General features: G+C 40.2%; 1 protein-coding gene across 1 annotated transcript; it reads right to left on the minus strand.

Annotated features, from left to right (window-relative positions):
• Positions 1-914: 914 nt before the first annotated feature.
• LOC121400701 (protein kinase C delta type-like) lies at positions 915-7590 on the minus strand. The gene is made up of 7 exons (XM_041584496.1): positions 7499-7590; positions 7249-7399; positions 6602-6664; positions 5836-5974; positions 4969-5160; positions 4037-4165; positions 915-3085 (listed from the first exon to the last, which is right to left on the minus strand). The coding sequence occupies exons 2-7, from the start codon at positions 7323-7325 to the stop codon at positions 2963-2965; spliced, it is 723 nt and encodes a 240-aa protein (XP_041440430.1). The 5' UTR covers positions 7326-7399; positions 7499-7590; the 3' UTR covers positions 915-2962.
• Between the last annotated feature and the right edge of the window lie 9557 nt (positions 7591-17147).

Raw genomic sequence — 17147 nt, forward strand, 5'->3', positions numbered from 1 at the left:
ACCCCGTGCACATAGCAGAAGTGAGTGACAGCAACCACCCCCATAGGCGGATCCAAAGGGGAGTATCCCTATTCGTTTCAGAGGAGGACACACAGATGCCAACCACTGGTGGTTTCGCCCCTTAGACACTGATCACTGTCTAAGGGGCGAAACCACCAGTGGTTGGCATCTGTGTGTCCTCCTCTGAAACGAATAGGGATACTCCCCTTTGGATCCGCCTATGGGGGTGGTTGCTGTCACTCACTTCTGCTATGTGCACGGGGTCACTTGTCTGTGGAGCCACACGGATGTTGTAATAATAGTATTAGCGCTTACATCTTAAATACACTGGTTGTTTATATATATATATATATATACACATACATACACACACACACACATATATATATATATATATATATATACATATATACATATATATACTGTATATGGAGTATTCATCCTTATGTTCTTCTCATTTTGCTCTTCCTTCTCTTTTCATTCTTTTAAAGACTAGTTTTCTAATTTCATTATGTACTTTGTTTTTCTCATACTCTATAGTTAATCTCTCTCACATTTTCGGCACCTTTCCTTTTGCCCTTCTTCTTCCATATACTGTAGCTTCTAGTATCTGGCTATAAAAACACCTGTACCCTATTTTGTTTTTATTGTACCCACTTTTCCTTTTATTCCCACCATTTTATCAACTCTTTCCATTTTTATGTCTTTTCTATTTTTGGTATTGAACTTGTTCACTCCTAGTCTCCTCTCCTTAATGTTTCTTTCTTTTATCAACTCATACATTCCTCTACTTACCTATTATCTTCCACCTTTCCAATATCTTTCTTTGTTGCTCATATCTTTCAGTCTCAACCCATATGTTACTGCTGTCATGAGACTAGTACCCAGAATAAAAAAACACATACACAAGGGTGTTGATGTTATTCTGTATAAGATTTATTAATAAGATAAATTGGGATTTTTGATCCTGAGGAAGGCAAAAAACCTCTGTGAAGCTTGGGCTGTTTTGCTTCACTAGAGGGAAAAATTCCTTCCTGACCCCTTAATGGCAATCGGACTAGCTCCCAGGATCAATGCACCATATTTAACTATGAGAGGTAGAGTGAAGGAAGGAAACAGATGAAAATATGATAGAATGCACATGAATGCCATTAAGCTACTATTTACATTCTGTTCTGTTACTCCAGGCAGCCTGCAGACCCCGGCTTCTGCAGTCTGAGGGATGGAGTGAAAAGAATGCAGGGTCTTCAGAGTCACTTAAGGGTGCTCCTGTGTATTAAACCATATTGTGGATAGAGAAGAGTAGAGTTGTATATAGAGTAGACGGGGCTGGTGGAATTGGGGCAGATGAAAAAGGAAGTTGGGCTTATGAAACTGGGTGGTGGAAGTTATGGTTCTAATCAAGGGAAGCAGGGTGGGGAAAAACAAGATAATATGGCAGAATATACATAAGTACCTTTAAGCTGCAAAGTGAATGCTGAATTCAGTTCCATTCCATTGGACCCCAGATAATCTGCAGAGCCCGGCTTCTGCAGTCTGAGGGACGGAATGAAAAGGAATGCAGGTTCTACCAAGTTGCTTAAGGGTGCTACTGTGTATTAAACCATATATATATATATATACATATATATATATATTGAATGAAAGCGGTAAGAAGCCCCAGTTGAAGAAGGTTGAATGGAATGGATGGGCTGGCAAAGTCTTGGGGTGGATGGAAGGGGAAGTACTGCATTATTTTAGGAAAGCATGACAAGGAAAAGAGAAGGGAATATGACAGAATACACAGGTGCCTTTAAGCCACAAGATGAATGCCACATTCGTTTTTATTCCATTGGGCCCCAGGCAATCTGCAGATCCCGGCTTCTGCAGAGGGATGGAATTAAAAAGAATGCCGGGTCTACCAAGTGGATTAAGGGTGCTCCTGTGTATTAAACCATATTTTGGATGGAAGAGGAAGCACCACTGATGGAACTACAGTGGATGCATTGGGAGGCACACTGGTGGTACTGCGGTGGATATAAGGGGAGGCATTCCTGGTGGAACTGCAGTGGTAGGGGACGGACCAATACTGTACTTATGGTGGATGGAAGAAAAGACACCGCATGTGAAAGAGCGGTGGAAAGAAGGGAAGGCTTTACTGATGGAATAAATGGTAACACGAGATAAAAGATGGAAGCTGGAGTAGATAGTGGCAGATGGAAAAGTTGGTAGTGGAGGTGGCAGTAAGGGATAGTCAGAACGGATGGGCTGGCAAAGTTGTGGGGTGGATGGAAGGGGAAGTACTGCATTATGTTAGGAAAGAATGACAAGGAAAACAGAAGGGAATATGACAGAATACACAGGTGCCTTTAAGCCACAAGATGAATGCCGCATTCCTTTTTATTCCATTGGGCCCCACGCAATCTGCAGATCCCGGCTTCTGCAGTCTGAGGGATGGAATTAAAAAGAATGCAGGGTCTACCAAGTGGCTTAAGGGTGCTCCTGTGTATTAAACCATATTTTGGATGGAAGAGAAAGCACCACTGATGGAACTACAGTGGATGCATGGAGAGGCACACTGATGGAACTGCGGTGGATATAAGGGGAGGCATCACTGGTGGAACTGCGGTGGTAGGGGAAGCACCAATGGTGTACGTTTGGTGGATGGAAGAAAAGGCACTGCATGTGAAAGAGCGGTGGAAATAAGGGAAGTCTTTACTGATGGAATAAACAAAGAAAGAGGCACCCCCAATTTAATTGGAGTGGCTAGAAAAGGATGAGCTCCTGGAATTGATGGTAACATAAGATGAAAGATGGAAGCTGGAGTAGATAGTGGCAGATGGAAAAGTTGGTAGTGGAGGTGGCAGTAAGATAACGCAAAGAAGAAAATGTTTTTGGCAGATTATGGTGAGTTGGAATAGACAGAATTGGTATTTAGCTGATGGTTTCACTGCTCATGTAGGACTGTGTCCAGCGATGTCACTTATGCCTGCCATCCAGGACTTTGATAGGAAAAGTCCTGAAGAATGTAATTTCCTAATGTGACTCGCTCCTGTAAGAACTGCAGGGTGGTCATTCTACAGTCCTTAAAATCCTCAGATGATTGCTGCAAGACAGAATATAACAGTTACATACACCATACACCTATTGTAACTATAGAGTTGGGGTAACTAAACTTTTCTTTTCAGTTAAGATTGAATGAGAAGCTCCAGTGTAAATGGTAGCTTTACTTATTTATTTGATGGGGTCACCTTTAACCTAAGATCCAGGTATTGGTTTAAATGACAGATTGGAAATGAATACAGAAGATAAGTAATGGAAAGCACTATAAGTGGTAGCATCATAGGGCAACAGCCTTTTGAGTCCAGTTTCCCCCCAGATAGCATTTTAAATTTGAAGTTAAAAATGGGCAGAATTAAAAAGCATAATTCATTCAAAAAACTGAAGACCAATTGAAAAGTTGCAGACAATTGTCCATTATATGACACACTTAAAGGAGAAACAAACCCTTAATAAAAAAAACCCTACCCTACATAGACCCCCTCCCCCCAGCCCAGCTGCTACCCGGGCAAATTCCCCTAACTCTTTATTTACCTTTCTGTGCAGATTCTGTCCAGCGGAGTTCACAGGTGCCATCTTCAGCCGCTTTGGTAATCTTCGGAATGAGACCGGCGCTTTGGCAATATTTGTGAGTTTCAGCGCATGTGCAGTTGTCGCGAAACAGAAAATTGCTCTAACTGTGCATGCGCCGATCCGCCGGTCTCATTCTGAAGAGAAAAAGATGGTGCCCGTGAACTCGGCTGGACAGAATCTGCACAGAGGGGTAAGTAAATAGTTAGGGGCATTTGCCCAGGGTTGCAGCTAGGCTGCGGGGGAGGAGGGTCTATGTAGGGTAGGGTTTTTTTATTAAGGGTTTGTTCTTCCTTTAAAGCTAGCATGATTTTAAATGTAATTAAAATGTCTGAGGATACCTTTCTACTAGAAAGAAACACTGGGTGAGTAGTATAGTGCCTTCCCATCAATTAAAGGAATTGCTATCCACCGTACTTGTACTTACAGCTTCTGGCTGGAACGGTGGTGAAACACTCTTGTTTTCGAGTTCCTCCCAATCAATGGACTCGTAAAACGGATCTTCTCGTATATTTCCATTGATTCCAAGGCGATTGCAGGCCTTCTTCTTCAGAAGCTAAAAACAAAAACAGCAATTTGTTTACTTTCTGTTCAAATGGGTACTTGTTAGCAACAACCTGCCACCATAAAGTTGTAATTCTATCAAATACTATGTGTGTATCACTGGTATCCAGATTATCTAGAGATCATGCTGACTTGTCTAGCAAAGTATGTTAAATATAATTCCTATATTTGCCTGCCCTGTTTAAGTACTATTGGAATTTTTCTTTTCTTTCTTCTGGGGTTAATGTCTTCCCGTACATGATATCTACTAATGATCTACTCCTTTAGCCATTCCAATAACATCCATGTTACTTTGGTTCCTGTATGATACTCTTCTCTATAGTTGGTTAGGGATGCACCGAATCCACTATTTTGGATTCGGCCGAACCTCCGAATCCTTCGAGAAAGATTCTGATGAATATAGAATCCGAATTTGCAAATTAGGGGTGGGAAGGCAAAAACATTTTTTACTTCCTTGTTTTGTAACAAAAAGTCATGTGATTTCCCTCCCGTCCCTAATTTGCATATGAAAATTAGGATTCGGTTTGGCAGGGCAGAAGGATTCGGCCGAATGCTGAAAAAGGCAGAATCCTGGCCGAATCCCATACTGAATCCTGGATTCGGTGCATACCTAGTTAATATATTATCTATAACCCTGCTTGCTTAAAAATCTCTGCTGCTACTGCAGGATATATACAATTTACAGAATCTCTTGAAAGATGAGGCATGTGTTATAATAAGTGTTGCAATGCCAAATAAAAGGAGGAATATTGGAACATCACTATAAGGAAGTTCCAAATAACTACCAAAGCCTACCTTTTGCAGGAGATGGTGCAGTTTGTTGCTGATCCAGTCTGGGTAGGTGGGTTGGTCCTTGAGGATAGATCGTGTTACCTCACCAAGACAATTCTCTTCGTGGAAAGGGAACTGACCGGTAGCCATTTCGCACAGGGTGATGCCAAACGACCACCAGTCCACAGCTGCATTGTATTCCTTGCCTCTTATCACCTTGATAAAACAAAGTTTATTAGGTACCAACCTGTCAAATACCCTTAGTACAGTTCTCTCATACTAAGTTCATTCCTCTATTAATCCTTGTACAAAACATCTATATATCCCAACAAATTATTTTTGAGACACACAAAGAAACTCCAAATTCACAGAAGTGAAGGGCAGAAGTAATAATATTAGTATGCGTCACTTTGCAGTTGTTATGAAATATATAATTGCATGGGTTTAAAAATTTGCTCCCTCTGAAAATGGGCTTTATATTCCCTTTCTTTGAACAGTAAAAGAAATGGATTAGAAATTGTCAACAAAGAGAGGGGGAAACTGCAATACTTGTCTGCATCATCTGACTAACCCTGTGTTATCGTTTATAGATTGCATAGTTCTGCATGTGCAAAATCCATGTAGACAGCACCATACAGAAAACATTCATCTATTATATCTATTATTGTAGATAAGGTTTCTTAGACAAAAATACAGCTGTATATTTTTGATTAAGAAAGTCGTATCTACAAAAAAGGCTTTTTGATGTTTTCTGTATGGTGCTGTCTACATGAATTTTGTGCTTCTAGTCTGGCTGGGAGAGGCGGTAAGTGCTGACCTCTTATCATTTATTAATAGTTCTGCATGTGCCCTGAACTAGATGTTATAAATGAGTTAATCTAGGTTTCTCACCTCTGGAGCCATGTATGCAAAAGTTCCAATTCTGCCTGTGATGGTGTCCTTGTCAAAAACTCCTTCTGCTGCCAAGCCGAAGTCCACGATCTTAATGTGTCCTTCGCTGCTCAGCATGACGTTGTCCGGTTTGAAATCACTGCAAGATAATGGTTAGTACACAATGGGGGTCATTTATCAACACTGGGCAAATTTGCCCATGGGCAGTAACCCATGGCAACCAATCAAATTGCTGCATTCATTGTTCTTGCAGCTAGCTTTAAAAAGCTCATCACAGATTGGTTGCTATAGGTTACTGCCCATGAGCAATTTTGCCCTGTGTTGATAAATGAGCCCCAATATGTGGGTAAGGAAAGGCTAAGGCTAGAGCCATAAGGGGAAGGACAAAATCATCCCCATGTTGGCACTAGCCTAAGGGATATGAGAGAAGAAAGAACAGAGGAACTGAAGGTGGATTCCACTAAGATTTCACTGGCTTTACAGGTCCCTATCATATATTTTATTTACAAATCAGATGTGGGTCTGTGCCATACAAGGGATACGTTAATATTAAGAAGCCAAGACCTCACACCAATAGCAATAAGAAAGGTGAATGAAAAACACTCCCTTTTCTACTCACTTTCTAGGCCTGGTTCTGGGATAATTAAATATCTTTCTTTGCTGTTTGTGGAGCTCAGGTTCCAGCAGGAGGATTTGATTGACTGCTAGATACAACATTACATCCATATGTTTATAAAGAACACAAAAGAACCATCATTTTACTTACCGGTGGATAATGCCACGAGAATGTAGATATTGCAGTCCACAAATCATCTCCGCCGAGTAGAAGCTTTTCAAAACAGAATATTTTAGTTAACCCCCACACTGATCAGATATGAGTATAAAGTTAGTTTACTGTACTTCAGATGAATTACACCTCTACGTTATCTTTTACTATCTTATATAATTGCTAATTCTAAGCAACTTTTTAGTTGGTCTTCATTATTTATTAAATTTTTTTTTTAATTATTTGCCTTCTTCCTCTGACTGTTGCCGACTTTCAAATGGGGGTCTCTGACCTCATCCAAAAACAAATGCTCTGTACGGCTACAAATTTATTGTTATTACCACTTTTTATTACTCATCTTTCTATTCAGGCCCTCTCCTATTCATATCCCAGTCTCTTATTCAAATCAATGCATGGTCGCTAGGCTAATGTGGACCCTAGCAACCAGACTGAAACTGCAAACTGCAGAAATGCTAAATAATAAGCTAAATAACTCAACCTACAAATAATTAAATAATAAGAACCAATTGCAAATTGTCTCAGAATATAACTCTCTACATCATACTAAAAGTTAACTCAAAGGAGGACAACCCCTTTAAAGCCACTAGTGAGCAGGTGTTGTTTTGATGTATGGGGAAAGGTGCTACCTGTGGTGCATTAGCTGAGTAAGTATCTCACAGGAGGTCCCATTTTTCTTGCTGTGCAGATGTTCCTTAGGTTCCATTACGATGGAATGTGGCTTCCAGACATTTAATTATGGGCGGATAAAATCCTTCTCTTTATCTATAACCCAGTATCCTATATGAATAAATGATGCAATTTTGTATGTTAATGTTACATATGTTTCCTCCATGCTAACTGTACCTAAGCTTTCTGCCTCTGACATAAAATACTTACATCACTTTTCTTAATTTCAGATGTCTCCGCTTTTTGATTTCCATCATGAGACTTCCTCCACTTGCATACTCCATCGTGAAGAAGGCATGCGTCTGGTTATAGAGACAAAGGAGGAGAGACTGAGCCACAGGAACAAGTAACAGAATACAGAACAGTGCAGTGTATGTTCCTAATAAATACAGTAGAACCCCCATTTTACGTTTTGCAGGGGACCAGGAAAAAATTATGTAAAATCTGGGAAAATGTAAAGTCAGGGAAATGTGTTAAAGTAACTTTTTCTTCAAGTACTAAAAGGATATAATCACAGGAGTCCGGTTTACAATATTTACTGTGTTAATAACAAGGGTTAAACATTGCAGGTTTAATGTTACACTATGGGGCATGTGCAAGACTCGCTGTCAGTCATATACGCAACCTAAAGCAATAAGTGATTGGTGCAGGACTGTATAAGGGGCAGACTAATTGGAATTGACCATTTACAGGCAGAACCATGGCAAAATATACATCTGGTTAGTATTTTAAACCTCTTTATTTCACAAATAATTACATTCATATAGAAAACTGCAGTTTTTGGGAACATCAGGACAAAATTTTGATATAAAATCCAGGAAAACATTATTTAAAATCAGGGAAATGCACGCATTGAAATACATTATAAATTTGCGGAACCACAAATAAAAAATGTAAAATGCGGAAAAACTTGAAATCAGGGTACCTAAAATTGAGGTTTCACTGTATTGCATCAAACCATGTGGCGCTTTAGGGCTTGGTGGATTTTGCCCAGCTGAGAAGCACCACAACCTGCCTTCTCTGCTTACATTATATTCAGCCCCCAGTACACTGACTTTTCATTTTAAATAGCACCTGTTGCAGAGGATTCAGGCAGGTTACAGCACTTTCAATGTAGCTGAACTGCACCAGGCTAAGAAGCATCACGTGTCATCAGCCTAAGGTGGAATAAATGTGCTGCTGCTAAAAAAACATCTGCTGTCTCGGTTTATAGCTGTGATTTAATATATATATATATATATATATATATATATATATATATATATATATATATATATATATATATATATAATAGATGCAGTTATATAGGTGCACTCCACATACAGTGACCTGGGTGCCAAGTAAAAAATGTAAAGCAAAAGGTAAAGACTGGCACACTCAGGGTTTGTATATTATGCAAAACAGGAGAGTTTATTCAATGTTTCGGTTCTAAACCAGTAACTGTTCCTGACTGAGGTCCTGGTTTAGGATCGAAACGTCGAATAAACTCTCCTTTTGTGCATAATATACAAACCCTGTGTACCAGTCTTTACCTTTTGCTATATAATATATATATATATATATATATATATATATATATATATATATATATATATATATATATATATAGTTTCAATAGAGGCATGCACTCACAGGACTGAAAAAAAATGTTTATTTCAGCAAAGAAACTGCTAATGTTTCGGCTGGCAATCAAGCCTTTGCCAGCCGACACGTTAGCAGTTTCTTTGCTGAAATAAAAAAAAAAAAATCTCAACATAAGTCCTGTGAGTGCATGCCTCTATTGAAACTCTGTACTTATTTTCTGGCTATCTGCACCCAGGCCTTTTGATCGAATATACAAGTAGTGACATGATATGAGCCTATGACAGGTTTGTTGAGATACATCAATTAAAGGAATCTGCATAAGACATGCAACTGTTGGACAAACATCACCAAGAATACAGTTCATCAGTTAAATGAATTGGTGTTTGGTACCTGGGTTTGGAAAGCTGCGTAGGCGTGGCACAAGTATGGATGCCCCGCAGCAACCCTGAGAACTCGCGCCTCCATCAGGATGGACTCCATGTTCTTCTTCTGTGGCAACTTCGGGATGCTCTTCATGGCCACCAGTTGTTTGGTGGTGGCTGTAGAAGCCAAAGCCACCTGAGAAAGGAATGAGAAAAGTTTAGAATAAATGTTTCATTATATTGCCTTTAGTGCAGTTTTGTTGGCCTAAATGTCATCAGCTGCTTACCTTTCCAAATGATCCTTGTCCAAGCAGACAGTGGAAAGTGTAGCTGGAGATGTTAAGTGAGAGGGGTCTCGTATCTACACAGCATGGCCTCTTCTGGCTGCTTTCTTCTGAAAGAGAAGAAATTCTGTTAGCTGCAGATACTGAATCATAAATAAGATAGTTCACAAGTTTAGGAAGACAGTGGGAGCTTAGGGAGCTAAATGCGTGGCTCAAGTCTTGGTGTAGGAAGGAAGGATTTGGGTTCCTAATGCACTGGGCTGATTTTTCCTTGGGGTACAACCTATACAGTTGTGACAGTTTGCACCTCAATGGAAGGGGGTCCACTGTGCTATGGGAAAGAATGGCTAGGAGGTTGGAGGAGTGTTTAAACTAGGCAAGGGGGGGGGAAGGGGCAGGAGCATCAGGACAAAATTTTGATATAAAATCCAGGAAAATTACTTAAAATCAGGGAAATGCACGCATTGAAATACATTATAAATTGGCGGAACCACAAATAAAAAATAGAAAATGCGGGAAAACTGGAAATCAGGGTACTTAAAATTGAGGTTTCACTGTATTGCATCAAAAGATGTGGCGCTTTAGAGCTTGGTGAATTTTGCCCAGCTGAGAAGCACCACAACCTGCCTTCTCTGCTTACATTATATTCAGCCCCCAGTACACTGACTTTTCATTTTAAATAGCACCTGTTGCAGAAGATTCAGGCAGGTTATAGCACTTTCAATGTAGCTGAAATGCACCAGGCTAAGAAGCATCACATGTGTCATCAGCCTAAGGTGGAATAAATGTGCTGCTGTTTATATCTGTGATTTAATATATATATATATAAATAAATAGATAGATACAGTTATATAGGTGCACTCATACAGTGACCTAGGTGCCAAGTAAAAAATGTAAAGCAAAAGGTAAAGACTGGCACACTCAGGGTTTGTATATTATGCAAAACAGGAGAGTTTATTCTATGTTTCGGTTCTAAACCAGTAACTGTTCCTGATGAAGGTCCTGTTTTAGGACCGAAACGTCGAATAAACTCTCCTTTTATTAACATCCTTTTTAGGAGGGACAGAGGGATTAAAAAGGGTGGAGGAGTGTGTTTGTATGTAAAGCCTGAATTAAAGCCATGCACTAAAGAAATAACCATTGCTGGCACTGGTGAGGGTATAGAATCTCTCTGGGTAGAGATTTTGACTGGGCAAAAGGTTACAAAGAGAAATATCATTGGTGTATGCTATAAACCACCTTGTATAAGTGACGAGTATGAAGCCCAGCTACTCTTGCAGATACAAGCGGCTTCACAGCTGGGTCAAGTTGTTGCTATGGATGACTTCAATTATCCAGACATTGACTGGGGTAATGGGGTTGCTAAGACAGGAAAAAGCTAGTAGGTTTGTAAATATGCTGAATGACAACTTTTTATTCCAGCTCGTTCAAAAACCTACTAGGAATAACTCACTTTTGGACCTTGTTATAACTAACAATACTGAACTCATCTCTAGCATTTGTGTGGGTGAGCATTTAGGGAACAGTGATCATAACATGGTCTCCCTTGAGATTCTGTTGCAGAAGCAATTCTATAAGGGAGTAACTAAAATACTAAATTTCAGACGTGCAAACTTTGACAGTATAAGAGCATCTCTGCAAGATATTAAGTGGGAAATGCTTTTCATAGGGTTAAACAGAGAACAAAAATGGGAAGTCTGTAAAATGCTGCTTAATAAATATACATGTCGGTATATTCCCGTTGTTAGCAAGGAACGTCGTTGCAAAGCAAAACCTTTTCGGTTCAATAGAAGTGTTGGTGTTGAGGTGGGAAAGAAAAGACGTGCTTTTATGGCTTTCAAGTTAGCTGGTACAGCCGAAACATTTATAAGGTATGAGGAGGCCAATAAATCATGCAAAGAAGCAAGCTAAAATTGGGTCCAATACCTGTACTATGAGTGTGTGCCGACATGGTTTTATGCGTAATAGATCTTGCCAGACTAACTTAATTTCTCTTTATGAGAAGGTAAGTAGGGACCTCGATTCTGGGATGGCAGTGGATGTGATTTACTTAGACTTTGCTAAAGCATTTGATACAGTGCCACACAAAAGGTTACTGGTTAAATTAAGGAATGTTGGCCTAGAACGTAGTATTTGTACCTGGATAGAGAACTGTCTAAAAGATAGACTACAAAGAGTGGTGGTAATTGGAACATTTTCTAATTGGACCAGTGTTGTTAGTGGAGTACCACAGGGCTCTGTACTAGGTCCCTTGCTTTTCAACTTGTTTATTAATGACCTGGAGGTGGGCATTGAAAGTACTGTTTCTATTTTTGCAGATGATACTAAATTGTGCAGAACTATAGGTTCCATGCAGGATGCTGCCACTTTGCAAAGTGATTTATCTAAACTGGAAAACTGGGCAGCAAACTGGAAAATGAGGTTCAATGTTGATAAATGCAGGTTATGCACTTTGGCAAAAATAATATAAATGCAAGTTATACACTAAATGGCAATGTGTTGGGAGTTTCCTTAAATGAGAAGGATCTAGGGGTTTTTGTAGTAAATGTAGATAAAGTGTGCTTCAATAGCGGATTAGGCTCTTTGCAGCCCCGAGTGCACGCCGTACCCCCTGCCAGGGCAAAGTATACATGTAGCGAATAAAGCAGCAGCACTCCGGTATTTTTGAAAAATTTGTAAAACTTTACTCAAATGCCATAGGCATGCCATAGGCAACGTTTCGGGCTACGCAGGCCCTTTGTCCCTGTGGTGGGTATTTAAGCACGTTTAAACACTGTTAATTAATGGCTTGACAAAGGGCCTGCATAGCCTGAAACGTTGCCTATGCCATGCCTATGGCATTTGAGTAAAGTTTTACAAATTTTTCAAAAATACCGGAGTGCTGCTGCTTTATTTGCTAGGGGTTTTTGTAGATAACAAGTTGTCGAATTATATGGCTACTAAAGCAAATAAAGTTCTGTCTGGCATAAAAAAGGGCATTAACTCAAGGGATGAAAACATAATTATGCTTCTTTATAGGTCCCTGGTGAGACCTCATCTGGAGTATGCAGTGCAGTTTTGGACTCCAGTCCTTAAGAGGGATATAAATGAGCTGGAGAGAGTGCAGAGACTAAGTGCAACTAAACTGGTTAGAGGGATGGAAGACTTAAGTTATGAGGGGAGACTGTCAAGGTTGGGGTTATTTTCTCTGGAAAAAAAAGGCGCTTGCGAGGGGACATGATTACACTTTACAGGTACATTAGAGGACATTATAGACAAATAGCAGGGGACCTTTTTACCCATAAAGTGGATCACCGTACCAGAGGCCACCCCTTCAGACTAGAAGAAAAGAAATTTCATTTGAAGCAACGTAGGTGGTTCTTCACAGTCAGGACAGTGAGGTTGTGGAATGCACTGCCGGGTGATGTTGTGATGGCTGATTCAGTTAATGACTATAAGAATGGCTTGGATGATTTTTGGACAGACATAATATCAAAGGCTATTGTGATAATAAACTATATAGTTAGTATAGATATGGGTATATAGAATTTATGTGAAAGTATGGAGGAGTGTGTATATGGATGCTGGGTTTTCATTTGGAGGGATTGAACTTTTTTCAACCTGATTTAACTATGTAACTTTGTAACTAAGTTTTATTAGTCTGGTTAGATTTTTCTTATTCTTCTTCTGTTTACTGTAATATTGTACTTTACAGTTTTATGGTCAATTTAATCATGATTAAAGGAGAACTATCATAAAAATGTATTATAAGCTTCATCATACTGAAATAAGAACTTTTCTAAATATAATCAATTAAAAATTCTGAAGTTACTTTTCACTATCCCTCTCAGCATTTGTCACTCTTCAGTCTCTCTTCATGCAGGAGTTGGGAGTCTGATTTTGACAGTTGATTCCAATATATCTTTTAGGGGGGCTCCTTTTGTATATAAGATGTATTAGAGCTCACTCCCTATTAAAATCACCAGACATCATGTCTCTCTACATGCAGGATTTGTGTAAAAGGCAGTTATTATGTTATATTTTGTTTGTACTGGAATCAATGATTTGTGGGAGTTCTAATTTATCTTCCAGGAAAGAAGCCACTCATATAAGATACATTAGATTTAACTGTCAATGAATATCTGACACCCAACTGCTGCATGGACAGGAGAGGGGAACCCTACACTCCTTCCCCCCCCCCCCATCCCCTTAGGAATACATCTCTGCTGAATGCAGGTAGTGCTATATACATAGCAGACGTAGATCTTTGCAATGTATTTTGGAGAACAAAGAGATGCAGCTTATTCTGCAAAGTCTTGGCCACAGGCTGAAGAAGTGCAAAAAAATATTGTGGGCTGTGGATATTTGGGCACTTTAGGTGTTAGCCTTGGTGACTTCATTACATTAAACCACTTTTGTCAACCTAAAATCCTAAAAGAATTACAGACAGTAATATCACCCATCTTACAGTTATAAGGAAGATACAACACCTAACCATATACAGGTATGGGATATGTTATCCGGAAACCCGTTATCCAGAATGCTCCCAATTATGGAAAGACTGTCTCCCATGTTATCCTAAATGTTTAAAATGATGTCCTTTTTCTCTATAATAATAAAACAGTGCATTGTACATGACCCAAACTAGGATACAATGAATCCTTATTGGAATCAGAACTAGCCTATTGAGTTTAATTAATGTTTAAATACTTTTCTAGTGGATTTAAGGTATGAAGATCCAAATAACGGAAAGATACGTTATCCGGAAAGCCCCAGGTCCTGAGCATTCTGGATAACAGGTCCCATACCTGTAAGTCATTCTGCTCTAAAATATACGATTGAGAAGTTTTACTCCCCTATGGGAAATTAAGTTAAAGTCAACATACATAGAAAATGTTATTGAACCCTTTGGGGGTAATACAATTGAAGATGCAACGTTTACTGTCGCCTATTTGCTTACAGCAATTATACTTAATTATACTGATAACATTTACTATTCACCTGCTTGAAAGAAAGCATCTGATCTGGTTGATTTATTTTTTCAGCAAATGGCTGATTGGCTGCTGCAGGTTACTTCTCCTTAGCAAATATTACACATTTCATTAGATTAACACATTACTTCAAGCAACAGACATGCCCCTTTGGTATTACATATGCAAATACCTCTACCCGACACCTACACTAAACTGAATATGAATGAAGCTGAGTAGTATAGTATTTATTGCAATGCAATGAGGTCTATCTAATATCTTGGACCTTTATATCGTACAATAGTGGAACATTATACCAAATGTATAAGTATAATCAATGCAATCTTATTTAATCCATTTTCCTTACCAGCATTGATGCTGTCCTCGCTGCCTGAGCTTCTCTTCCTCTTCTTGTCCTCACTCTTCTTGCTCTTCTTTCTTCTGCCGAATTCTTCTCCGTCACTTCTCCTTCTTTTCCTCCCTGATGATCTACGGCTTGCATGGGAGCCCCCAGCAAACTTATCTGAACTCATTTTGCTAAGTTCTTGTCAAAATCGCAGTAGCATATAAAAAACGCTGTGTCTCTGTGAAGATCTTCACTGACAGTTGGTGGCAGTTGGTGACTTAGGCACCAACTTTCCCTCAGTCACATGGCCGGTCACATGACCATGCCAACACAGGTAAACAGTGCTGTTTAGTGGTTCATAGAACTCTTCACAAACTTCTGTCATTTTTGTTCCAAACCAATCTTTGCATCCCACCTATGACTGCACCCTCCTTGACCATTATTATAATATGCCTTTGTCCCACTTGGCACATTGCTGCTGAAAGGATGCTTTAGGGGCATTAAATGTGTGATGACTTATACCTGTACCCAAAAGAGAAGGAGACAGCTCACACCACTTAGCTACTCCAGGGGTGGGTGTATATTCATTCTAACGAATTCAATACCCAGCTGCATATGGTGTATTGTCCTACTCTACAGAAGTTGCAATTGCATTCTGCATTATGGCAATTTGTTTAGGAAAATGCACTATACACATGGTAATTGCACACTGCTCAATGTGTGCCCATTAAAGACTAACATTATATAATGTAACACTATGTCATGAATGCATGACAACCGACAAAAAGTAAAAATAACTTCATTTTAGGGCATCTCTCGGATGATAAAATGTATTAACCATAAATATTTGGATCTGGTTGTACTGTCACTGTTCCCCTTGATATCCCCAGGGGGCTCTTTATTTAATGTGTATTTGGCCAATAGCAGCCTTAAGCTGGCCATAGACGCAAAGATCCGAATCCTCGAACGATCGGACTTCCCCATCTCCCTACCTGCCACTAACCATCAGTTTAAATAAAGTAGTAAAAGAACAGATCAGCCGATGTTCTGCCCCTAACAGCAATCGTACAAATATTTATGTCCGACAAAGCTGGTGACAGTCTCCCACTGAAAATCGGCAGATAGGCAATACATGCAGAGATATTATCGGCAGCCGATAGAAATCTTTTGACTTTGATTGTCCAAATGACCGATCTCTATGGGACAAAAAATGCCGGGACTCTCCACACACGGTCCGAAAAGCATGCGAATCAAGGATTCTTACGATCGGATCTTTGCGTCTATGGCCAGCTTTAGTGTCATGTGGAGCTCAAAGCTCCATTTAGACCCCTATGCTCTGTGTCTATTGTTCTGAGCTTCTTTGGGGGTCACATGGGGTTGATAGGAACATTTGAGCTGGAGGGGCCATTGATAATAACAAAATATATTCATCATCCATCAGCAGGCCAGCCCCGTGCCACCTAAACTGAGTCCCCCTAAATGCAGTCCCCGAGGAGCTAGTATCTACCTATCTCTAGCAAGGCCTCCTTCTTCTGTTCCTCAAAAGCACAAGCACACGGGGTTGGGGTACCAGGGCATACGCACAGCAAATACCACAAGGCCTCAATTTACCCAAGTTGGGACATCTACTGTTGAGGGCATCATTAGGATTCCAATTTATTAGCCAGTTTTTTTTAATTGGAAAAAAAAAACAAGTTCCCTGCAATTGCCCCATTGCCTCACTATCTCTAAATACTGATCACACAAATTGTTTAGGTGACTGCCAGCTGGACTATGGTGAAACGGTGCAGCTCCGAGGTCTGGGCGGCTGGACACAGAGGTTGTTTCATGTCTTTGCTTCTCACTGAAGAGAAACAGGTCTGGAATGGGATTCAATATAGGCCCTGGCATTTCAACGACCCAGAGGCCCAAATAGCCCCCCAGCCAGTCTAACAAATAGTGACTGTCTGAGGCATCTTACAGCAGCCACTCTGGCACAGGTCTGGACTGAAAATTAAAATAGGCCCCAGCATTTCAGGTACACAGAGGCCCAAACAGTCCACACAGAGGCCCAAACAGTCCCCATCAGCCCACTAAATAGTGACTTTCTATGGCACTTCATAGCAGCCCCTCAGGCATTTGCCACAACCCACAGATTGCCAGTCCGGGCCTGGTCACAAACCCCACAAGCAGCAGAAGGAGTCGGGGCAAGGAGCTCATCGTGTTGTGCGAGTCGTTTTAAGCTCCTCCCACACAGACAGCGGCTGGGCCAGAAGTTGGTGCCAGCATTAGCTGCAGACGTCCCGTCTGACTGTGGCAAGAATTTAGGACCCTGCGGCTGTGTGTGAAGCTGCA

The sequence above is a fragment of the Xenopus laevis genome, chromosome 2S, assembly GCF_017654675.1.
Source record: "Xenopus laevis strain J_2021 chromosome 2S, Xenopus_laevis_v10.1, whole genome shotgun sequence".
NCBI lineage: Eukaryota > Metazoa > Chordata > Amphibia > Anura > Pipidae > Xenopus > Xenopus laevis.

Coding starts and splice junctions, on each gene's coding strand:
- LOC121400701 (XM_041584496.1), bottom strand. CDS start 7,325: ATGGAACCTAAGGAACATCTGCACAGCAAGAAAAATGGGACCTCCTGT. Junction 5,975..6,601: donor TCTCGTGGCATTATCCACCG/GTAAGTAAAATG, acceptor ATTATCTTGCAG/TGATTTCAAACCGGACAACG. Junction 5,161..5,835: donor TTGCATACATGGCTCCAGAG/GTGAGAAACCTA, acceptor TGTTTTATCAAG/GTGATAAGAGGCAAGGAATA.